Source organism: Aphelocoma coerulescens, chromosome 3 (genome assembly GCF_041296385.1).
Source record: "Aphelocoma coerulescens isolate FSJ_1873_10779 chromosome 3, UR_Acoe_1.0, whole genome shotgun sequence".
NCBI lineage: Eukaryota > Metazoa > Chordata > Aves > Passeriformes > Corvidae > Aphelocoma > Aphelocoma coerulescens.
The window spans coordinates 12561724-12588188 of NC_091016.1; the positions used below are offsets into that span (position 1 = coordinate 12561724).

General features: G+C 40.8%; 1 protein-coding gene across 5 annotated transcripts in view; it reads right to left on the reverse strand.

Annotated features, from left to right (window-relative positions):
• Positions 1-26465, reverse strand: part of MEIS1 (Meis homeobox 1) — a 108197-nt gene that overhangs the window by 20521 nt on the left and 61211 nt on the right. For all 5 annotated transcript variants that reach the window (XM_069009067.1, XM_069009066.1, XM_069009065.1 and 2 more), the window contains exon 9: positions 2611-2687. In XM_069009067.1, the coding sequence (XP_068865168.1) occupies positions 2611-2687 (77 nt within the window). The remainder of the gene's footprint in view (positions 1-2610; positions 2688-26465) is intronic.

Here is a 26465-nt window from a genome sequence, read left to right on the forward strand (position 1 = left end):
TCTGCACCCAGCCTGCCCTTCAGCATTTTATTTAATCTCTGCAACAGTGATTTACAATGACTCATCATTAATACAAAAATGTACATGTGTGTTAACAAGTTTGGAAGAATCTAAGGAGGAAGGCAAATTTTTTTGTGTGAGTTGTGGCTGAATGACTTATGAGCCTGCTTAAGAAAGGCAAAACTAACCAGAAATTATATGTTAGCTCTTCCCTGCAGCAAAACATTTAGGTATGAAGAGTTTCTTCTGCACATTGCCTTAGAAGAAAAGAGATCCAGCAAAAGGTTTGAGAAGGCTGCCCTGAGGATTTGGGAGGGGATGAGTAGCTCATTGGTCACCTCATGGCTGGGTATTCCCCGTGCAACCTGCACACTCAGCAACAGCTTCACAGTCTCCTTGTTCCTTAGCATCCATTACAAAAAGCCAGGGCTGAATTGCCATATTTTGGCATCTCTGCCCACCACCTGTGATTTAAGAAAGCCTCACTGCCTCTATAGTGTTAAATCCTTGTGCCTCTGGGGAGAGAAGGGGAATTGTCTCAATAATTTATACAATTATAACACCACAGCAGAATCACTAAACTAGCTCAAGCAGAGGAAGCCTGCCCTACATCCACAAGACTTCAGTTATAATGTATTTTGACCTCCTTTTTTTTTTTTCCTTGCCCATAAGGAACTTTTAAGAACACACCTGACACAAAGCCGAAGTAAAAACTCCTCATATTCGAGGTGAGATGGGTACTGAGAAACACCCTGAAGAGAAAACTGAAAGAAAACCTACTGAAAGTCACTCTGGAGAAATTCCACCAACTTTAGTTGAACTCATCCTATGCTCATCATCTTGAAAAATTTCTTTTGATGGACCATCCCAAACTGGCCCATTTGTCCATGCTGAATCCTGTGCTCCCAGACCCTGCAGGAGCAACACACCCTTACTCCACCCCATTGTTAAACAAGACCCTGATGAATACACACAGCTTCTTAGTGGGCCAAAGCACCCATCGTTAAACCGAAGGACAACCATATAAATTAGGGTAGCACCTGGATGAAGGCTGGAGGATGTCAAGTTGAAGCAGAGGCTAATTTTTTCCAGCTGAGCCAAAATACAGTGGGTTACACTACCTTATAACATGTAAATTTTATGTTTTGTGCCTTTTAATCCTCCATTTTAAAGTAAGCATGTTGGAAGCGTACTTCACATACACTAAGTATTTGGTATTTTCCTTTATTCAGCATCTTAAAGGGCTTCAAAAAATTGATCTCCCAGGGCTGCTGTGGGGTCACAGAAATTGATAACCCTTACAAGCTATGCTTATGTGAGCCCGCCTGCGTCTCCCAGATAGTGCACTTTGTAAATTAATCCTCCAAAGGCAAATATATTGTAAGTAGCTTGTTATCTCTAAAGTACTAAATTGAAGAATACATGGGATTATATTGACAGAAATTACATTTTCTGTAATGGGGTTTAATATATCTGAAATCTCTCCCATAGGCTCCTACTCTCTCTAAGAGAGGAGGGTTTGTTAATGTAGGTGCAATGGACATCAAGACCAAATTTATTCACTAAAATGGATTAGGCCATGTAATCAGAGCTTCAGTAATATTAATCTCTGACACTCATTGAACAGGGAAAAAAAAAACAACTTTTGTCTGCAAACTGGCATTCCTCCCTCCCTTTTCCCCAGCAGGCTTGCTGTTTGCCTTGGCCATTTTCTGGGTATTACTTCAAAGAGGATAAGGTTTCCCATCATAAACACTAATCTAAAAATATTAGGACAATTAATTAGATACACTTAGTTTTACAAGGTATTAGATTGCAATACACTTCAAATATGACACTTGTTCTGGGATAGTGGGAGGAACCCACATTTTGATGCAGTATCAAAGGGTAATAAATCAAACATTTTTTTAAAGAGGTTTGCTGCTGTATGATAGTTAAATCATGAGTAATTTTCACTGGTTACCTTCACCACACCCCGAACAGTTAGCAGCTGCAGAAACAGCACAGATCCTGACTTCCTTCAAATGAATCACTACTATTAACAGAGCAGGGGCTCCACCAACCCTTAGCCGGAACAAATAAATAAAATTGCTCCACACTGTACTTCAGCAGCAAAGAACCAGATTGTCCTCAAAGTTTATTCATAAACTGGATTTTTAAAACAAACTGATAAAGAGATACAAAGATGTCAGTCAAAAAGAAAAACCCCTCTAACAACTCTATAAAAAGCATGACAGCATCCCCAAATAACAACATGCTCAGCAGAAATGGGGCCAATTGGCCCTTTTTTGCCCCCAACATCTGAACCTCTTCCAAGACTATTGCTCTGCAATGGATGTACCTTCCTGTTGAAGAACAGGCATCCTCAGCCAGAAAGAGGACTGGTATCAAATGTGAATACACTGAGATCTGCCCGAATGATGAGAGAATAGAATACAGTGGCAAACCTCATACTTTCTACACCTGAAACCACTCACCTGGTTATACCCCTTTTGTATCAATAAAATGTTGGGGAGGGGAACAACAAGGGCAAGATGTGTCCCCAAAACCACAAAGGAATAGCCAGAGGGTGCCAGTGGCCATATAGAAACACTAAGGAAAATTACTTACCAATTGTTCACTTGAAGTATAGTGAGCCCTGTGTCTTGTGCCAACTGCTTTTTCTGCTCTTCTGAAGGGTAAGGGTGCTATAAGACACCAAAATAAATACAAACATTTAAAACAATGTGCTTTTTTGGCCTACTTTTTATTTTAAATTAAAAAAAAACCCAAACCCCCACCCAATCCAACCCAAAACAGAAGCGTGACATCTATTATTGAAAGGTGAAAATGCTGAGGTGTGTCACTCTTTTATAATTATTAATGGGCTACTACATCACTTAATTAATGGCAGTAAAAGACAAGCCAATTATAAAGATTAGTGAAGTGGAGAAATAACTGCTTAGGATACTGACAGTACCTTGATACTTGAGAAGGATATTTGTTGCATTAGCTGAAAATTTTTTGTACTTGTCTCAAATGACCGATTAGAGTCAAATAATCTATTTTTTTTTCTGTTTTTAAAAGAACAACAAAGAATGTGATAAAGCACTTCTCTGTAAAACTAAAACACACTGATGTTATCTGAGATAGTGAAGGCAAAACTTGCCAGTGCCCCAAAATAATTTGCAAATAAGATCAGAATCCTGAACATAAACAAATGCCTGTGTTTTGAACACAGGCCAACGCAAGGTCAACAATCAGCACATTTTTGCCTGACATTAACATAGCTGTGCTGTGGTAATCCTAAGAGACAGAAAAGAAATACTCCTTTAATTGAAGATAATGTTATAATTCAATCATAAGTTTCTTGTGAGAACTTGATTTGCTTTCTGAGAAAATTTGCTTCTGCATGAATACAGATTGCTTAATAAATCAACAGCAAAAACCACAACCAAGTCTGAAATGTAGAAACATCATTTCTGTCCTTCCCATCTATGCAAAAATGCCACTGCCCCAAAAGGAAACGGCCAAATACTGCAAATGTAACAGTTTCAAGGAAAAGTCCTGTTCTGAGGATCTGGTTCGGCTCCTAACCTGGATGCCCAAGTCTCAGTACATATCTGATTCAGACCCGGACTGGCACAAGGTGCTTAATAGCATTTCAATAAAGACCATTTGATATAACTGGTTAGTCCTATCCCAACACCATTTAGCAGTTGATTGTCACAAAGTATTTGCTGTTACACATTCATCCTTTTTTTCCCCTCTAAATATTCCCTTATTCTCTGGATGCATTCTTCACTGTAATATTACATGAGGCATAAACTGAAACCTTGTAAACCATAAGAATTTAAAACCTCATAAAATTCCACAATCTTATTGGTATTATAGCTATTTAGCAGATTTTATATATTCTTGTAAACAGCATAGTCTGACTTCTCGTGGCTATGTCACATGCAAGTATCACCTCACATTATCAAACAGGGATTTTTGTTGTAACTCCAGCAACTTCTCTTAACTCATTACATCTATTTCAAAGCCCACCACCACAGCCACCAGCTTCATAAGAGACTTCTTCACCCAAAAATGTTGAGGAATTTTCAGTTCTTTTAAAAGCACTGTTTTCTTGACAGGAAGCCCAGAGATGACCTGCACACCTGCAAACCATCCCTTGTACTTTCTGTGTGTACATGAAACAGCTCCAGAATCGTAAAGTGAAAAACAGAGGGAAGGGATTTGACTTCTTTTTTGTGGGTAATTTGCATTTTACATGTGCAAAAATATAGCATGTATTTGACCTGCCTTCTACACACATTCATCCACAACTGCCACACTTATGTCCATCTGTCTGAACACAACAGTTTGCTTCCCTTCAACAAAAAAACCCCATACCCTACAGAGATGATTTGTAACATTTTCATCTTTACAGTTTACTTCTCATTTCATTACTTTGCTATCAAGCGAGGACAGAATTATTCTTTTTTTTTTCTTATTTTGCTTTGCCACCTTACATGTGATCTAATTTTAAGTAATTGAACAAACTGTGTCTAATTTCATGCAGCAAGCAATAATTACTGGACAGCCTCTAGCTATTGGAATTGAGAAGTCTGTCTCCATTAAGCAATTTTCAATTGTTCTGGACATTTTTTTTAAAATAGACAAGACTGGATAAAATTAGCCATCAGAATAATATTGTCACTGTAAAAATAATTGCTTTAAAAGTCCCAAACTACAAATTCCTCAAATAGTGGTATGTCTAAGGTCATCTGATTTCTTTTTTCATATCCTAGTACAGCATAAACTTTTAATTTCATGATAAATCTGTAATTGCCATAATCACATGACAGCCTGTGATTTCACACAGCTAATCCCTCTTAGCTAAAGGGTCACGATGTTGCAGGCTTTTTAACTATGATTCGGTGTGGTTTCAAGTAATCTTAAACACTAAGCAACCTTATTATATAAGCTTTCTGTGGATCATACAAGTTATTCCTTTGTAGACTAAAAATAAAATAAAATAATAGGAATGACTTGACAAAGAATCAGCGTGCCACAGGCTAGGTTGCTATTAAAACATTCAAAGCCTTGCTGCATTCCCACCCACAGGGCTTGGAAGGCCTGTGCTACAGGCAAAGGCAGACATCACATTGCAACAGAGAGAAAGGGGGAAACCCTGAGAACTACCATTTTATGAAGAAAGAGGAAATTCAATCAAAACTGTTGCTGTTGGTCTTTATTCCACCTGTGCAAGAATGACCAGTGTCTTCTGAAAACTTTTTAACGGTTGTTTGAAGGAATAAATGCACATAGGTATGGATATATGGATTTGTGTGTGTGTAGTTTATATTATATTTGTATTAATATGTATAAAACATACCTTAGTCAAATGGCTAAGTTTAAGGTAGTCTTGTGAGGAGAAGAAAGTTGGATTTGATCCTTATGGGTCCCTTCCAGCTTGAGATATTCTATAATTTTTCTAAATATATAAATATCTATGGAAGAATGACTAAAAATACTGCAGTGACTCCAGCTGACAAGTCCACCTATCACTCTGGATCACTTTGGGATATCAAGACAAACTGTTCAATAAACAGTGACTTGAGACCTTTACTTTGTTGTGTACATTAGCTCCTACCATTATCTCTTAAAAGCTTAATTATTTGCAAACAATTGATCAAGATGGGAATTGGAGAAAAGAGACACCGGACCACCGGGAGAGCTGCAATGCATTAGGAGAGCAAACAGAATTACCTTTAGGTCTTATAATCAGAATTAACGATTGGGACCGTATGCAGGGCAGCACGAGAAGCCGTAACACTCATGCTGGACTGTTTTCCATTTGATCTGCATTAACACCTCGAGTGAAAGCCATAAAACAGTGATTACAGATGGGAAGGCTGACCCTCCTTCCCAGAACCAGCCCAACTTGTGTATACTGGAAGACTGCAGACAGGCTTTCTTGCCAAGGCCAGAGGAAAAGGGCAAATCCAAGGGGAAAAACAAGTAGGAAGCAGGCAGGTTTAAAAAATAACAACAAAAAAAGACCCAAGAAAGGGCATTTAAAGAAATAAGGCTGACAACAGATAAGGGCTCTGAATTTGGCTCTGATCTTTTCTGACCAAGCCTGCTGCTGCTACAGAACTACAGAGCAGCATCCACCGAATGATATGAGACCTTGTGCTTTTCCCTTTCCATAAATCTAGCACTGAAATGAGGATTGTTTGGCACCATTAATGTGTTTTTGAGGCTCTGTGGTATTACTTTTAATAATGACTTAGTACAGAAAGTGATTGCTTAATAACACCATCAAAGTCTGCATGCAAATGAAAATTATCCCTGGGGGATTTGCCCAGGGTAATATGAACAGTTAAGGAACATTTGAAAAGGTAAAAATAACTATGCAAAATATGAGTCAGAGCAGTCATTTTAGCAGTAACAAAGAAATCAAAGTGACAGAGAGAAAAATTTAACTTTCCATCATATTTTCTTGTCACTGTTTTATGAATGGTATTTAGCGAGCAGTAGTCTTAATAAAAGCCCATTTTTTAATGCAGCTGAGAGCATTTTTAGCAAAAAGAAACAATGAGACTTTTTTTTTTAATCACCTTTAACTACAGATGGTGGGTGAAGTCTCCATTAGGTACAGATGGAAAGCATCCAAGGTAGTCTCTTAATGCTACACCTTGTCCAAATGTACTCCTTTCCTCAAATTTTCCACCCCAGGCAGGAAATGCTGGATGCCAGGACAGTGACAGACTTTATCTTATCTGTAACCCGGTATCAACAGCACTCCCTCCCCTCCTCCTCTGCCACAGCAGTGCATCATAATGGTGCCAGAAAAATGGGAAAATAATCCTGCCCTTCTCACCCCCCAGATTACTGATTCCTCACGGCACCAAACCAGCTCAACACCCAGGCTGCCAACCAGCTCTACTACAGCACCGAAGCAGAAGCAATCCCCAAGAGAAAGGTTGCCTGCTCTGTTAGAAGGAGGCTGTGGCAACCGTCCAGCATTGCCCTTATCGTGGCAGTGCCGTCGCTTGGCTGACCGTGCTGGGAGAACCATTTCGGAAGCCCTTCTATCCCCTTCCTCCAGCCCTCTGCCTCCTCCAGAGCTCAGTGTAATGCACCAAGGTGAGATGACCTTGAGCTAAACTCTGGTAGGTGATGAAGAGAAATCACCCCCTAAAAATTTATGCCCCAGGAGTGTTTATTAACTGTTTTCTAACATCAAAATAAAAAAGAGAAAAAATCCCAACACCGTGATTTTCTTGTTTCCAAAGAGAAACCCAGCCTAACTCAGTACCCAAAATAAAGCCCAAAGATCACCGCTCCAGTGACAAACTGCACACTGACTTTATGCTGAACTCTAAATTCTTGCTTTACCCAAACTTGTCCAGGGTTAGCTAAGGTGACAGCACAGCCATTTGGGTCTTTCCCCTTCCCCTACCTCCTTCTGATTTGCATTTGAACTGTTTACATTAATGATCAAGTTGATCTAGGAGAAATTACTATTTTTTTTAATATCCATAATGCTTTCCTATTGTCTCTCAGCTTTATGAATTAGTTTTACTGTTGCAGTGAATGCTTTTTTTGTCTCCTGACTGCACATTATCAAAGGGACACTTTGTGCCTTCCATTTGCATTACAAAAGCAGTGCATGGTGTAGTCTAAGAACAGAGCTTGAATTTATAGCAGTTGAGTCCTAGATCCTCACACATTCTGGCCTCCTAAAGAGTAACGGGGGTTTCTGCACTCACAAAGCAGCCAAAAATGGTTGGATCACTATCCATAAAGTCATAAGATTGCAACCTCCTCTCTTCATCAGCCACCGGCATGTTGAGAGGGAGCGATAAAGAGAACGCGTGGAGTCCCCTCGCCTATTTTGCAGGCTGCCTGAATAGGTTTTATAGACCATCCCTGCAACCTGCTTTATATTCAGGCAAGGCTGTAAAAAGTTGCCAAGTTGAGGTGACCTGGTAGGGAGGGGGAAGAAGAAAAAAATTCAACTCGGAAGCTGCAAACTCGATCCTGTTTATCCCATGGGATTGGCTTGCACATTGCAGGAAATACTAAACACTGAGAAGGAAGTTGTTTTATTAGAAATGCATCTCTGAGGCTGGGAGGAAAAAAAGCCTGTGCAAAGTTTGCACAGTCTTTTCCTTGGCTGAGAGTAGTGAGTCAGCCTGATAATGCTGTTGAAGTGTGAGCTGGCTTTGGCATTTCAAGCTCCTCATTGCTTTTTCAGCACAGCAAGAAAACATAGTCCATATGACACGGTCATGCTGCAGACAAAGCCAGCCTTTTCCTCCTTCAAAAGAAAATATTTCCTCAACTTATTGTAATAGTTTAATATCCCCCGGTAAAGCCTTTTTTGTAACATTACTGTTAATAAATCCTGGTGCTGCCAGAGTTATTGAACTGCAAACTATGAACACAAAACCAACAGATGAGTTCGGTCTTCTAAACTCAAAAATGCATCAAAATATTCAATGTGACTAGATGCTGCATCGCTTTGACTCGCCTGTATCCCTATGGCAAGGCCAATAAGCTGCTGCTTGGCTTCTGCATCAGCCCATTCCTATGAGATGGGCTCTGAGACACTGCCTATCGTTACCCTTACAAAAGGGTTTGCAGGCTGCTTTGGCAACCCTGCCAAAAAATAAAAAGTGAGGAATGGAGGAAGAATCTGACTCTCCCAAGGCAAATGCAGGGTGTAAAAGACAAGAGGCAATACCCCAGAAATTTTAAAATCCGAACGTGTGTTCACAGCCAACCTGATTAAAGGGGGCTGGGGTGGTTTTGCAGGCAGAGGAGTGGAGGAGACATTTCCTTTGTGGGGGTTTACAAGGAGGGAAAAGAGGTACTGACAACAGTGACCCTTTTTAATGAAGTTATGCTGGGGAAAAAAAAAGCTTCTCCTTTTTTCCCATTTGCCCTTTTGTAAATAATTTTCTTGCAAGAGTTGTCTGTGAACAAGTTTTGGCACTCACTAACATAAATATCCTTTCCAAGGCTGATGGAGAGACATGGTATGGCTTGGGATGCGCTGCCAATACTTCTCTGGTGGCCCCATCAAATTACTCATAATGTGAGCACTCATTAAGGAAAAAAAGTTCAGATCATCCCTTGCACAGGATATTACAGAAGTCAGAAAATGGAAAAACCTTTTAACTCATCTAATCCATCTCCTGGCTGCTACAATATTATTCCTTCCATACCATATATTATTACCCACTGCCTTTTCCAGTTGAGCTTTAGCTAGTCCAAGCAATGGTGCTTCTGCTATTTCCTTTTGGAGACACTCTGATAGACCTCAGTGTTTGGAATTTACTCTGGCTCCTACTAGTTTTCAGTTCAAGCTGAGTCTATGCAGACACTCCCACACCATACCGGGGTAATTGAGTGGAGCTTTTCCCATGTTAAACATTCCTTTGGTGCCTGTATGTATGTGCACACAGAAACACACACACACAGAGCTTGCACATACACATTAACTTTGCTTAATACACTTAAGAAGGGATTTCTTACTCTAGGATCACGACTATTTGTGCTAATGGGACATGGGTGAGGCACTTTTGCATCCTTTGCCATTTTTCTTTATTATTGTTATTAATAATTGTTTTTCTTTCACAGCCTAAAAATAACTAGGGACAGGGAAATTAAAAGAAAAATTGCATCCAAAAGATTAGCAAAATTCTCCTCAATGCAGCACACAGGCATAAACTATGAAACACTACAGCCAAGTGACACCAAAGGAACTGAGGAAATGCTTCATCTGACTGTAACCGCCTTAGAGCTAAAATTCACATCCTTGAAACCCGGCTTTTCAGCTAAGCCAACATCTTTATCAGGCAGCTGCGAAAAGGCAGGAAGGCAAACCCCAGCCTTCCCTAGGTGAGCAGCTTTTGGGAAGGAAGAAAAAATATCACTGGCACACCAAAGGAAATCCCGACTCCCTGATAACTCCGTAAAAGCACTGCTGTTGTTTGTAGAGCCAGCCTAAGATAGATTAGCCCAGGTAAATATCTCCTAACCAGAAGCCTTGTCTCAGCAATAAGTCACTGTCCTTATCTACCTCAAATGACTTTCTAAACAGGTGGGCTCAGAAATAACTCCACAATCTCTGGGAAATGCCAATGCCAGCAGTTGTAATCCCATAGACTTAAGCCGAAAGCTTTTATTTGTGCTTTTTGCTCTTTTTCCCAGGCTGTCTTCAGTACATCAGGAGCTCCCTCTGTAAGTGAGGGATAAAAACACTCCCCTGTGCCTCCACCCCCTACTCTACACACCTGTGTGATCAGGTTGATGGAGGGTTGCTGAATTCAGCCAGATCCCTAATATGAACCTCAGGCTGTTGGGTGGATCAGGAGCTTTAAGCAGGTTTCCCAGGGTGGTAGCACCCTTAGGTGCAGCCAATTGGGAAGCAAATTGGGAAGCCTCCTGCCAAGAGCTTGGACACCTCTTTTCATGGAGAGACCAAGCCGTCATGCAAAGTGAGTTCAAGGCAACCAACATATCAAGATGCCAATGCTCAACACCAAGATGAGGGGGGTTACAATCAAGTTTACATTTCTATTTGAAAACAAAACAAACAAAAAAGAAAACTACCACTGAGGAAGGAAATGAAAAGATAAAGCTGCTATTTTGCAATGCTGCTTTGTTGGCATGGAAAGTCCTTGAACAGATGCCCTGTCCACCATTAAATATTCACAACATATCCTGTAAAAGAATAAAGACCACTCAACTTATAAGCAAAACCACCATGTGTTCTTCATGAAAACAGAAAAAAAAAAAAGAGAAAAAGATGCATTTAAAGATCTGGAGAAAAAAAAAAAGAATTAAGGAGGGAAAAGAAAAAAATAGAAGCCCAGAAAACACCGCTGTTCTCTGAAGAAGCAGAGACTCTTGGAAGTAGCGCACATTCTCCAGCGTTAATTTTCCCACTTAAATTACAGTGATGCTGTAGCCTCATCTCATTAGAGATCATTGTCCCCAGTAGACAGTTGTGTTTATGGGGGATTCTTGCTGTTCCACACCTGCTGCTCAGGTTGCTATGTGATAAAGCCTGCATACAAACAGCAGTCTTGAGGTTGCTGGACTGCAACTGATGAGCCCAGGCTAATTCAGGGGTGATTATGTAGTTTACTGGACCACTAAACCTCTTTAAGCTTGTAATTACTGCCTATTTGAGTAAAGAACATTGAAAAGCAATTCACTGCATCATGCCTGCCACAGCTGGAAGCAGGCTGCCAGCAGTCTGCAGGGACATTAAAATCTACAGGGACTGGGATTCGAGCACAGCTCGTAGGCACTGACGGCGGCGGAGCCAAGTGCGTTCACATTCCAGCTCACCTTTTCTGACCAGGCGTGCTATTAAAGGTGCAATGAAAACTATAGAAAAGCAATAAAGATGACAAATAATGGGATGTAATTGAAAGAACTGCGTTTTAATGGCTCTCCCCCTTTTCCCTCTCCCCTTATATTGGCTAAAAAAAATTAAGCCTTTTTGTCATGACAAGAGAAGGGAAAGAAAAGGCCTTTTGCAAAAGGGGAAATGCACTGCATACATGTGTTCCTGTTTTGAAGTTGGGGTTTTTCCTCATGTTTCAAAGCTTTAGAAAGTGTAAGTTTACTTGTGAAGTGAATGCACAGTAAGTCCTTTTACATATTTGGCAGAAATAATAATGCAGAAGCATCTTAATCCCTGAATCTTCATTAAATCCTCCTCACTGAGCCTTCATGAAACCTTTCAAGATTATCCCAGCCCTAAACCGCCACTCTGAAAAAGACCTCCACCCCATGCAGCATCACAGCAGTCCTTACTATCAAGACAAGATTGTGGGTTTCTTTGAATAATAAATAAATATCTCTCTGATTCTATTTGCCTTTTGAGTTCTGACCCACTCTAACCCTTCTTTTCAAGTCTGCCCCTGCAGCTCTCAATGAGCAGGAAGCTATTAAAAAGGGCACCTTGGTTTTTTGCATAATTAGCAGTTTTGGGAACAGAGTCTGGGGAAAGAAGAGCAGATCAAATAGGACCTATGACACAGGCAGAAAGGTTGGTAATAGGGATTTTTACAAGTGAGTAAACAGAGGTCTAGAGAGGATTGCTCCAGCACAGCCAGAGAACAGCACTGGTGAAAATGGGGGGATGTTGCCAGTGTCACCACTGAGTCCCAACACTGCTTGGCATCGCTGGGAGCTCCAACCAGGTGGCAGCGCCTGCCCGTGGGGCTCCAGTTGAAGAGCTGGGTCCTCGGAGCCCTCCCATCCTCCAGCCACTCCACAACTCTCCCTGCTATTAGACTGCCATGTGTGAGGTCCGGCAATGGGCCTAACGAGCTGCCCGATTAACTAACTGCATGAAATGGGCTTTAAAGCCTCCTAGGACATTTGGAGATGCAGAATTCATCAGTGTCATTTCCCTGCCCCACTAATAAGTGCCACAGCTGCCTGGGAGAATGGGGTGTGGGAAAACGCAAAAATAAACAAGGAAAATAAAATAAACCATTGCTATTGATACAATTAACTCTGGAGTGAAGTAAATTTAAGAGATGGGGCCTCTTTCTCTTCTCATCTAATAAATTGCCTTGTTTTAAAAAACACGGACATGCTATCTGTAGTATTAATCTCACATGTATCTAGAAAGGGAAAGGGGAAAAAAACCCCATGCATGCATGAGCATGTTACTGTGAACAAACATCAGCTTTTAAAGGAGAATGTAAAAGCTTTCAGGAAGTTTATTCTTAAAAAGCATGTAAATTCCCAGTCACAACAATCCTCCAACTAACCCCATCCAAGCTCCAAAGAGCCACAGCCTTGTGTGTTATCCAGCTATCAGTCTTATTAATATTCATTAGGCAGGGCTACTTGCATTTTCATAAGCTGTGAAGGTGGCAAAAGAAACAATCAGAATTCTTTAACACACAGGCATTATCAATTCAACATCTGCCAAAGAAGAGTGCATACAGATCTGAGGTTGAAATTCAAATGCAATTTACCTGGGCTAGAGCTGGGCTTCACTTTCCAGCACCCAGCCAGCTGTTACAGGTGCTCTCATTTTATCCATCCCAGCTTTTACCTCCCCGTAAGTTCACTCTCCAATATTTTTACATTTAAAATGAAAGTCCCTCATAAATTCCCTCCTTCATTCCTTAGGTCTAATGAGTTCTCTTCTGCTAAAATAACCCAAGTTTAGAGCAATCACATATATGAATAATATAGACAAGTTTCAACTCAGTAAACTTGACTAAGCAATTCTGCTTTCTGGCTAGAGAATTCATTTATCTACACCCATTTAGTGTATGAAATCCCTTTGACTGGCTTCAGGGTGCAGGCCTGTACAGAAATCCGCTTTCTGACCAGCCTGGCCTTAAAACTTAACTCTGAGAGATGAACTGAGAAGTCTCCAAAAGAAAACAACTGCTCTAATTAACTACGTACACAACTTAGCAAAGAAACAAGTCTGATAATGCTAACCAATTTCAGAATAAAGCAGATATATGTTCCCAGGACAATATTTCTATGCACATGAACCTACACAAAAAAAAGTGTGATTTAGATCTCCTGAGAGTCGGGAAAAGGCACATCACAATTCTCCTCCAAATCTCCAGATTCAACCTAAAATTAACAGGTATTTGCCCACAAATTCACTATGTACTTATTCTCATCCTTATAAAAACGTCATTAAAAAGACTTGCACGAGGATGTGACCCTTCCCTCTTGGAAAGCTTCTCGGACCAAGAAGACTTCCCCATAAAAAATAACCTTTACCCCCAAAGTCAATGCAGGTCTCTACCAATTTCACCTGGATTTCAAAAGCCTCCAAAGACCTAACTGTATGCTCCGTCAGAGAGGGCTGGTGGAACCAAGCTTTGCATTTCAGTGGAAGTATTCATGGTGTGAGGCATTTCCCAGGGGCTGGTATTGGCCAACACTTGGGGGACGAGCCCTGAAATGGCAAACCTGTCTTCACCAGTGTAACTTTATGTCTGGCACTCAGCTGCAGCGAACATGGCCAAAGCCTGGGCTGCCTGAAGGATATGTCCTCAGCTTTTTAAGGTGAGACCCTCAGTGGGCATCTTCTAAGGGATGATGAATGGATGAGGCCAGAACAGGGGTTTTTGGAAGGGACTTTCCAAAAATCCAAACAGTCAGCTACAAGTAGCCAGTGCCCACCCCATTCCCAGCCTGAGCATCCCCTTCCTGCCTGGTCTCTTTCAAGGTCTGAACCCAACAAGCACCACGCACATGCAGATGCCTTCACAGAAACTACCATAAAAGAGACAATCCAGATATTTGGAAGCAAAAGCATTGAGATGGCGTGTTGCTTTCAGCACAGTTATGATGTGATGGCCATTAACAATTCACAAGAATAGTAACAAGATATAATCAATTAATCTTTTCAATACCAAGCTCAAAAATCCCCCTCTGCTTTCCCCTCCTTTCTGAACAAAACTCATTTCTTTTAGAAAGACCTAAATGAAAGCAGTTAAAGACCAAAAAAATGTCACCACTAACAAGTTACAAAGTAAGAAAGAGCAACCAGGGACATTTGATCTTGTTCTATACACAAACCTTTCTAAGATGACTGCTCCAATTAAAAAAAAGTTGAATTTATCATTTTGATGATAGGAAATTATGAACTTCACTATTATATGCATATATTTTGTTTAATGGCTTAGTTTATTTTAATAACAAAGAGAAACTAGATCTTTACAGATGAAAGCTTTATTTCATGGTTTCAGTACAACTGGGATTTTTAAAATCTGTGATGTTAACCAAAATGTGATAATGGATGTTCTCAAGGGCCCTATTTTGTAGCATTTTATGCAGAGCCAAACTGTACGCGAGACATTACAAACATGATGTTTAGCCCTATTTTAAGAAAGTAGAACTGACTCCAGTGTCAGAGGCCCCTGTAATTGTTTTCCATCTGCTTCTCATGCCTCTGAACTTGTGCAGCAAAGTCTGGCTGTAGAAATGCTGTGACAAAGGCATTAGCTCTCTGAAGATTTGTTATGAAATGATATTGAAAAGCACCATTTGTAGGATTTTGGCTGGAAGGAGACAGAAGTGATTGCAATGTAACTACTTTATCTACAGCACCCTTGCCTTGAAGGGTCTGTTGACATCCAAAAGAAGAGAGGCACAAAAAACATGCTAGGAAAAAAAAAGCTAACTCTGCTACCATTTTTATGTCATTTACTTCCTAAGACAGAGATAATCAGAAACACCTCATCAAACTTGATCATGCTCTCAGTGCTTCTGAAGAACTTCTCATCTATTCCGCTTCCTTTTATTCTCACGTTAGTAGATTGAAAACAGTTGCTTCAGACGACGGCGGCACTCATGCGTATGCAGCACCAAGGATGCTCTTCTTTAATACGTTCTATACGTGTACATAAATCTTTATGCACGCAGAGGTGTACATACACATATGGGGGTCGACGTAGTTTTGCGAACCATGCCCTCCACCCCCAAAAGCAGGGACCCAACCACTGTTTTTGGGAAGGCAGCCCAAGATGGCAGCTCATGATTAATGGCTGTATCATCCCTGGCTCGGTGGCGGCGAGGCCCCGGGTCTAATCTGCCAAACATCCCCTTCGTCTGCAGCCGATCAGCAGATGTAAGCACATAGGCCCTGTCAGCTTGACATATCATTCCTACGACAATGTCAACGAGTATTAATGTTCAATTATCTGTCCTAGAAATAACCCTCGCCTTTACGCATTGTGTAACTGGGCGCGTGGCACTGGGGTAATCCGAACGACAAGGGCAGAGATGCCCGCGCTCACCCGCTCACTCTGAGTTGGCTTCCCAACATCGTGATGACATTGCCTTGCGGTAGCGCGTGGACGCCTTCCCCCTCCTTCCCCCTCCAAAACCAAAGGTTGTGGTTTGCTGGCTTGTTTTTTTTTTTATGAAAGGCATGCTGCAAAGACCCTGAAGACCTTTCTCCTCCTCTTTGCATGTTTTATGCTGCCCATCAATATGCCAACATACGCTTAGAAAAGGCGTATTTTGATTTCACACCCATGCAGAACCACGATTACTTTTCCTGTTCACTTTCATGGAGAGTCAGAAGCTGTCCATCACCTGGCAGCCTCTCTTTATGTCCCCTACTTGTGTGTATATATATATCTATATATATCTCATGTACCATCAAACGCAAATGTCAACAATGTCTTCTTCCAGGGCTGATCAAGATCAATTCAACCCTTAACTGCAGGGCTGGAGCAATTTGGCCAAATGAAACATTACAGATTCCTTTTGTTAAAGCAAGTTTAAAGCAAGACTCCTCAAAGGAGACATGATTTGAAGAATAAACTTGAGTTTATTCCTGGAATCTTTTTCTTCTAAATCAGAATTAGGGTCAAATTGCCAGTTGTTTGAATAGTCTGTGACAGAGTTTGCATAATTTCTTTTTTTTGTTGTTGTTACTATGGCACAGCTTCCTTGAACTAACATTCAAAGGTTATCGGCTCTAAGTTATGCTTGCTAAGTCTTCTTATACAACTCACAATCAGAGGGAGGGAGTGGGAGGAAGCAGTGTGATAACCAGTGCCAGCTTTGAGATAAAGCCCTCCACCTAATCTCTGTTTATTTAGACAACCATCTAACCGCAGCACCGGGCATAAAAACAAACCAGGTGTATGGCTAAGGGAATTTCTCCTCCCTTATCATGATTGCATTATATTTTTGGGCAAAGGAAAGCAGAGCCTCTTTCTTTTTTTAAGATTACTTTGAAAATTTAAATAAGCCCAGAGTTTGAGGTTTTCATGTTTGGATTCGCTTGGCTGGATGGGCTTTTTTGCTTTGTTTTGTAGGAAGGGGAGGTAATGGTAACAAAGCACATTCTATTCCATGCTTTTGTATTTCTTGAGGTTTTGGAGAAAAAGACTTTACCATATCACATTTACAAAAAAACTTTAAAAAATTAAGTTCCTGCTTTGAAATATTTCCTGCCTGAGGGGATTCAGGATTTTTGGAATAAATACAAATATCATGGGATCAAACTGGAGTAAATTGAGCAATGTTTTAAATGTATTTCACCCTAAGGAGCTGACAGAGAGTTGGGCACCCAGCACATCTCTGCTGCATCAGTGCTGAAGCTGCTTTTCCAGGGCTGAAGCTGCTTTCCCAGCCCAGGTGCCAAAATAGAAAAGCTCTTGCAGGTCAGGTTATGAGAAGCAGTAAGTGTCTGGCTGAAGGATAACTGAGCCTCCCTCCAGCTTCAGCAGGAATATTAAACACTGGTGGGGAGCTTGCATGTTGGCTGATGGCTCTATTTCTCCTGAGCCCGAAGTTGCCTCCAACATATTCAAACTCAGTTTTCCCCCTTTTTACCCCTCTGATAATTCACCTCACTGTTTACTCAATCATTTTAGGTACGGGAAGTGATGAATATTGTTGAGTGCCAGTTTTTTTGGTGCAAGATGAATAACCCCAAGGAGCAACTTACACTGAGTCCCAGGCTCCTGTCAGCCCTATAATTGATGATGTTTTCACTGTAAGGGGTGGGGACTGGGACACATTAAGGCTCAATAGGGGAAGTAAATGGAGTGAATTGACTCAGCAACTCTGCCTTTTACCACAGCTTCTAATAAGGATAAACTGATTACTGCCAAATGTACTTTAACATCACAAGTAAGGGAGGAAAAATAAATCGATCTGCTCAAAGGAAATAAATGCCATACCAGAAGTTTTTTTAGAAGTGAACTTTTATATGCAGAAGTGTAGAAGCACATTTTGGCAGTATGCTGCTGCTTCTTTCCGGGTTGCCATTTGCCATTAAACCAAAAATGAATCTGCAGCCTTAAAACGCATCCTAAAGATGAATGCAGCAAAAGAATCTCTACAAAGCCAACTATCATTTTTGAAATTTCACTCTCAAATGACTTGGATAACAAAAAGAAGCACAGCAATGCTCACGCTGTACTTCAAATGCCGACTTTATGTCAGCATCTTTTTACAGCAACTGAGAGATGGGATGCTCTGCTTCTGCGCCAGGCAGTGGGGAAGGCAAGCAGGCGGCAGCCCAAGTTGCCAGGAGTGACTATGGAGCTGACAACCCCGGGATCCAGCAAAACCCGCCCTGACTGATGGCTTCTGGGTTCCTGCTGACCTTTGATCCCTTCTGGCTTGGTCGGGAACAAAAGAGCTCGTTCACCAGGGCCCCGTATATCTAACGAAAGCAGCCATTGCCTATATGCTGATTAATGTGTTTGCCTTACACGTGGCAGGAGGAGGACCACGGCCACCCCATGCTGCTGTGCAGGTAAGCGCCAGCTTACCTAGCTTGTATGTCACACAAAATAAATCAGGGAAACCCACCACAAGGCACATAAAAATGACTAGAACAGGTAAAGACAATTTTTGTCACTGATGCGAGAAGTTGCTGAGCCTGGCAATGGTGCCAATGAGCACTATCCCTGCGGACCCAAAAACCTGTGGAGAGTTTCTGTCATTAGAGATTTGATGCTTCTCTGACACCGAGGGCCATCAGCAGCTCAAACACGCTGTTGCAAAGATGCTGTCGGCTACGGCAACCATGGAGGATGCTGTCCAACCCTTCGCGGCAACTTTCATCACCACATATTGTCACCATAGCAATGAAGCTGAATGCAGGCAAATGACAAGGGTCTGTCATCACTCAGCCCTGGCCTGACAGCCCTCAGCACCAGTCGCTCTCATCCAGCCTCAATATACAAAGAGGTCCTCAGCAGGCCCAAAAGTAATAATGTGCCCCTCCACAATGTCATCGTTTCACTGGCGCTCCCACTAGCAGAGTGCAGCCCTTATACCCCCTGGAGATGGCTCTGCTTTATTCCTCAGTGAATTTTCATGCTCTAGGGGAAAGAAAAAATAAGAAAAGAGGGAGCCGAAGGGAGACAGTAGCACCCAAACATCAAATATCAGAGATAACCAAGGAACAAAACAAAACAAAAAAAGGAAAAAATATCTATTGAACAAATGGAAGTAAAACATGAAGATTAACGTTTGAGAGGAAAACAACAAAACTTCCCATGTAATGGCTTCAGCAAGGAATAGCAGTGGTACTGTGAAAGTCTAAAGCTCCTTTCTAATATTAAATATGGCAGTTGTATATAAAATGCATCCGCTGCTCCCTTCACAGAAACAGGTGTTTGGGGTGAAGTCAGGATAACTGGCAAGGTATGCCGGGCTGTCACCAACAGCAAGCACAGCCAACACACTGCTTTGCCTTCACGCCAACACCAAAATCAGGGTCCCAGCTATTTTCACGCTCTTCCTGCCAGAGATGCAACAAAGAGACAATTAACTTGGTCTACTTCCCTGATGCCTGGGTGGAAGTACAGCAAAAAATGACAGAAATCAGAGATGGCAATCACTATCTCATCTAGAGCTCGTCTGCCTGCTTGAATTAATCACAACATCTCTATTTCAGGAGAATTTCTGTGTGGGGTCAGTTTTTACTCATCCTGCCCATGCAAACTCGCCCCTTCCAATTGCGGCACATGGGGAAGATGGTGAGAAAGATCCATCTTGGTGGTTACTTTACTTAGCTCATCTTGACCATGCACTTTGGATTTTACTTTGTGTTTAGTCATACAGAATACCCCAATTTAACAGCAACCCTATGTTACTCTGCCAGCCCTCTCACCATTTCAAAAGCTGCCTTTTAATGACATTTAATTTAGCTTGCTTATATGCTACATTTGCTAGTGAACACATTGGCTATGTGGCTCTTACTTAACACGATCGCTGTCCCCCCATAGTGTGCAACACACTCGATGGTCTGCAGCAGCCCTGGAAAGACAATTCACTGTTCAAACATTTTTTAAACCTGATTTACTGTTCCACAGAAACAACTCCGCAACTAATCTTCCAGGACAAATGTAATGCCGAAGAGCAACTAAACTGAAACGTATAAATTCCATATATACTTAAAAATATCATTGTCTGTAATTTAATATAACAATATTTCTAGGCCTATAACCTTGCACGCAGAGGCAATTTCCCAAGCATTAATACTTAAATGGGTCATATGCACCACATCTGTCATTCTGTCCTGAAGTCTATGAGGCACAACCAAGACTCTGCAAGCCTATTGATTTTTCTAGCATTTGCTTTAATTTACTTAACCATTGAGAAATCCATCAGTACATAAAGGGCAACTGTCCATTACTGCCTCATTTGCAGACATTTTTTCCCCTCTTTTTTTGTCTTTTTTTTTTTGGTAAATATTTCCCTTTAAATCACTGTGTGTTTACAGTGTAAAAATGAATCCGGAAAGTGCTCACACCTGTTTCTGTTCAGTAACTGCTGCACTGAGGTATATGTAATGTGCTTAAAGATAGAATAAATATCTAGACATTATTACATCTGTGTGCAAAGGGTGGTAAATTAGATCCTAATTACATTAACAGGGATTCTGCCTCCCAGCTTAAATTTTACATGAGCACTCTGTAAAAATCCAAAAGCTCTGCTGTGGTTTCTTTACGAGCTGGTGATTACAGCTACTTCCTATGCGGTCACTAAATATTCTGTTTACAAATAAATGAAGAAGCTTTGAGCCAACTTGCCAGGGTAATAATCCATGTTTTTTATTTTTTTTTCCCCAGCAAACCTTTACCACATACGCATGGCAACAATCAGAAGCCCTGGCTTCATCTAATTACTCTATCACATAATTTCACAAATTGCCTTTTCACTAGGGAGCCAAGTGCAAAACACGCTCACAGTGGGATTTCAGGCAGCAGCTTTCATTTACTACTCATTTCTTGTTAAATTAAACACAAAAACACCAGTTGTGTGAAAGAAGTCAAAAAGAATGCTTGCAAATGAGCCAGACAAGTGTATCTTATATTTATACCATTTGCACAAAATAGCTCATTGGCAAGCTGGATTTTTAACGGCACCATTAACATCCTTAACCCTTTTAAGGCCTGGCATGAGGCTGGTAACTGGATCATTCTGACCAAACTCAACCCAGAGAAATGGCACCAGGCAGCTCATCAGCCTTATCCTTTTGTTCATAACTGGGAAGAGAGGTAGCATGCCCTGACTCTGCCTCCACGTAAACCCTCTGGCTTACCAAGGGTTAGAGGACAAAATTAATTCCATTAATTTCTGGGTATTACGCCCACCTAACGCAAGGGAGGGAACAGTCCTAGAAATAAATCAAGTGGGATTTGTTAGCACAATTTCACTTTCGTCCAGGGCAACCCCCCAAGGTGTGGGGTACCAGTGAGACTTGGGGGCACAGGGACCTGGAGGACCAGACCCCTGCTAATTATCTGAGAGTTAACAAGGCAGGATTGCAAGCTGCCACCAAGGAACACAAATTATTTTGAAAATAATTGCAGCCAGTGTACCATCGCTGGTGGAAGTGAACCAGAGGTTACACTGCACTAAAATGACATTTTGTACATCAACAAGTACAAAACTAAAACACGACCATTAGTAATTAAAGCTGCTCCTTTTGTAGCACCAAAGCCAGTAGGTCAGGTACCATTTTACATCAGAAACCAGCCTTGATGGCTGCAGATTTGCCAACATTATCTACACAGGGAGAAAAAAAAAAATGTTAGCAGCAGCTGTCTGTGTGCCTCGACATTGAAAATCCTATTCATACAGACAGGTGGATTAATTTAAAAGCCAATGTGGTACAATTTTGATGCAAGTAATGCCACTGTTTACTAAAATGCCACCATTACTGCTGTTTATGAAAACATTACTAAAATTGCATTTTATTCATAAGAATCCTAAGGTTTGGGTTATTACCAGTTTCAAAATTATTCTGACCCCAACTGCAGCTTACAACCCTCTGGGGTTTACAACCTGCTGCACTGACAGACCCATGCTCAGGTTTCAGCAACGAAATCTTCTTTGCTGTTCCCACACAAGCACCGTGAAGCTCCTGCATCAGCACAAAATCCATGGCAAATAAGCAGAGTTCTGCCAATGAATCCATTAACTGGCCAGATTGTCTAACATGGCATTTACCTTTCCAAAAATGTCTTTAGGAGCCCCAAAAGCTCTGTCTGACATGAAAAAAGGATGGCCTAGGAAGAAGAGTTTCACTTCAAAGATGACTTTTGAGCAATCAACAGAGCAAGGCACTCAAGGCAAAGTCCCACCATTTTCTTTCTGGGTTCAAAAACAGTTCTTGGAAAACATCTTGATGTTTATGCAGGCCCCTGGTTTCACTAATGTGACTCAAGTGACCACTTTAGTGTCACTAACATGACTATCTTGCTTATTGCATCACTGGGACAGAGGATCCATTGTGTGAATAAGTTTTTTTTGTGGTTAGGATTTTTTTAAAAGTACTTCCAAATGTTTAATGCTGTACAGGTTGGATTACAAAGGGCCAACCAGTAGCCAAGAAAAGAATATTCATGCTATATCTAAAGTCTAAGAAGTATTTTCTGGGCAGAAGTTTCTGCTTCATAAAGCAAAAGATGAAGTGGTAAGGCTCCTAGACCTTGCCTTATTAAAATGATGGCCCACCACTGAAGTGAAACGAGCACTCTACTAAATACTCTGGGTCTAAATCAGGCAATGATGCAAAAGGCAAGGTAAATTAGATAACTACATATTAACTTAAACTCTTTTCTGCCTACTTACCTTCTCTCTACATATATATTTAGCACTGCTGTAGCTTACAGGGTGAGGAGCTGGAAGTACAATGATGACTCATCAATAAGATAAGATTGGTTGGACTTGATGATCTTAAAGGTCTTTTCCAACCTTAACAATTCTATGAATACATTTGTTCCATGAGTAATGACTCTATGAATATTGAAAATTGGATTTTCAGCTGAGCATTTTGTTGGAAAGGATGGCATTACCCATGGAAAATTTTAACTTACACCACCAAAAAAAGAAGTTTCCTTTCCAAAGGAAATTTTTTCTCTGGATAATTTTGATGGGCAGACAGTAAACATAAGTACTTAATATTAGGAATTAGGGGTTCTTGAATATATGCAACAAGGAAAAGCATGTAAGCTATAACAGTGCAGATTCTGTGTAGCTGAAGGTAAATGCAGGAAAAGGGAAAAAACCTCTTTTTTTGGGTAAAAAACCAAGTCACTTCTCATGCCTGTCCTGGAGCAACAAACAGACTATAGTCACCACAGTACCACTGTTTCTGCTTATCCAGGCAAGGGTTAAGTACATGCAAACAGAGGTAGGAGACTGTATGCCAGAGCAAGGGAATGCATCTTACACAACTTGATGTACCACTTCTAAATGTGACCCTATTTGAAAGGCAGGTTATCTTACACCACAGATTAACACATCTCATCAGATATGTGCCCAACTGGTTTGGTGCCTCATATTTTGGCACCTTACCTGATCTGATTAAGTCATTTGCTAGCACACTGGCATGCTGTGAAACTGCTTCAAAAGTTAGATTTCCAACAAAAAATTAACACTGGCACTTATACACATAAGCATATCTGAGAATCAACATAGGCTCTTTTGTAGCAACCGTGTTAGAGGGCAAGCTAAATAAACAACTAATAATGAACAACCAAGCCCATTAATTTATCCTCATTTCCTGCTCACCCACTGCTTGCCAAGATACTGTTGCTGCCTTTAAATGCACTTCATATTGCAAACTATTTGCCAAAATATTTCCACGGATGCTTCCAGATTTAAAAATTGGTGACCAAACTTTTTCCCTCCCTCTCTGTCCCCCTTCCAAAGGTGATACTTGAATTCTGTATGTCTGCTTTGACTGCAGAAAGACCGTGTAACACATTGCCGTGTCTTGACTGGAGGAGGCTAATTTCAAAAATGAAGCTGCAGACGCAAAATATCACAGCTGCAAATATAAAAATAAAGGAGAGGGTGGAGAAGAAAGCAAAGCATCTACTGCTGACTTAAAAATTCTTATTATTGCAAACATTCTTGCTGGTAAATTCATTTCCGAGAATATTTATGCAAACAAAAGGAGTTCTAGTACAACCAGAGCAAGTGTAATTTAGCATCTGAATTAATGTTTATCATGTTTCAACTTTTCAGTATTCCCTTGCTTCTACTCAGATGTGAAATTCTGCTAGTGTCTAAATACTAATGTGTTTCAGCAGCTTCAAAATAATTCAAATTCTTTAATGTGCTAGTGGCTTCCACACTAGCACAATAGTGCCTCCAAGGTAGAAACTGTGGGAAATTGGGACAAAGGTAGGACAGTCCTTTGGGAATAGACACACACACACACACACACACACACTCTCCCTCTCTCTAAAATCTTGTTGGCTCAGGTTATTGACTACCTTCTGATTTCAACCAAAATACTTCCCTGGATCACTGCCATTCCCAAGACCTGTGAGGAGCCCTGATGAGATGCTGCATACCCTGTAGTTTAAGACATGATGGCTGTCTTCAGTAGAAATAGAGCTAAATCACAGATATTAAGAAAACAGATGCTGTAACTACACCACACTTCTGAATGTGAGAAGACCCTAAGTAAATAATCTGTGTTGCTTGAACTAAGTGACTGAAGCACCCTCTGTTTTTCCTTTCTGTTCTAAAAACAAAGGTTTGTAGAACAGCTCAGTGCTGACAACTTAAATAATCTACAAGACAGTGCATGAGACATGCTCTTTCCAAGAAATCATGAAACTGGAGCAACAGCAGCATTGCCAAGGGTATCACCCAAAATCCAACCTTTTAAAATGGCAAAATTTCCCTCATACTAGAAAATGGACCAATCCTTGGAGGTTGGACAGCAGGTCAAAGCCACAAATTTGAGGCCAGTTAATGAAAATTTTATGGGTTTTAATAGCCACTGTTCTCCATAAAACTCTGGGAAGGTTGAAGGATTAAGAAGTTAATTCAAACCCAGTTACCTAAATCCTCTTTGCCCTCCTTTCTGGAGCTCTCAACTCAATTTGGAAGAGTCCCAGAACAACTATCCTCTCCCATAATGACATTTCCCATTTTCTGCCATTGGAGTTGACTGCCACAGCACCTCCCCCAGCAGAAGGGAGCTGAGGACTCTCCTTGTGGTTTACTTGGCACCAACCAGTGTTAGATGCGTTTGCTGGATGTTCTGACAGATCTTTCTGCTGCCAGGAGCAGGAGGAGCCCTGGCTCCCACCTTCCCAGTCAAGGGGATGGCGGTGCATGAGCGACTCAAGGCAAGCTAAAAAGCCTGGCTTTTCCCAGGAATTTGGGACAGCTGGCACTGAGAAGTCTTGCAGATGTGGAAGAAAGCTTTTTACAGCTTCATCCACAATAAAATCAAGTGAAAGAGGAGACTTGCATATTTGGGATAAAGTGGGGGGACACCCCCAGCCATTCCAAGTCCAATATATGGAAATCTGACCCCTGTTACGCAGATGAGCTCCAGGAGCCCTCTGGCATTTTGCAGAGCAAGTATCAGTTGGTGCAGGATGGAGATTCATTTTAAGTTGCACTTTTTTGGGGGGAGGGGGGAAGGGGCGTTATTTTGTTCTAATGCTTCCAAATCTTTCAAGAGGAGAACAAAGAAAACTTGGTTTAGCCAAGTATTTTCCCCTTTCCATGTTTTCAGTACCCTAGTTTTGTACCCATCTACCCTCTCACTATACTCCTTTCCAAAACCAGACAAGCATCGCACAGGGGAGTAGGGGCAGGCAGCCAAATTAACCCCATGCTTCTCCCATGGCAAAATCTCATAACTATGGAGGGATGAGAAAAGACATGAAATACACTTGTTTGAACTTTAAAAAGTTGCTAGCCACTAAGATATTAATATAAAAAGAAAACTTATAGAATTAAATAGTATAAGTTTTCTATCACAATAGCATCCTTGAAGCGATTGGGACTATTTTTCTCACTAGATTCAAAATATCTGCTTCCAATAAATTCTTTTACAAATAACAGCTTTAATAAACAGATTGCATGTTGCTTATTTTAAATTTTCTTGTTTCATATCATGGCGTCAAGTGATCAACAAAGGTTAAAAATCCAGATATATAATAGAAAAAATCCTTTCACTTTAAAGTCAACACCTTTCAGCCAAGTCTTTTACTTTCTGCTCAGTCTCCCCTTTCAGCAAGATTTAACCTCTTAAGGAAATTGTTTTAAAAGCAGTTAAAAATAATGATTAAATTATGGGATTTATATGAAAGAAACCCTCAGCCCATTCATTTTTTTTTAAATCATGGCAATTTGTTTTTTAAAAGGTGTTTGAAGTCCTTGAATCTACCTCTTGGCACCATTAAAAGAGAGTAGTTTATAATCCCCTAATGTGCTTAAATAAAGCCTTCAATAGTTTAAATTGTTATTAAACATCTTTTGGGATTATAATTTTATGGCTTTTTTTGCTTGATTAGATGATGAACGTGAAGATCATCAAATACTCATCATATAACAAACCAATTACATTGTATAATCCCCAAAATGAGGTTTGAATCCCAACATTTTAAATTAAGCTGGATTTAAAGGATGCAGAGTATTCACAAAGAGTGAAAAAAACATTTGGAATGACACCCCACAAACTC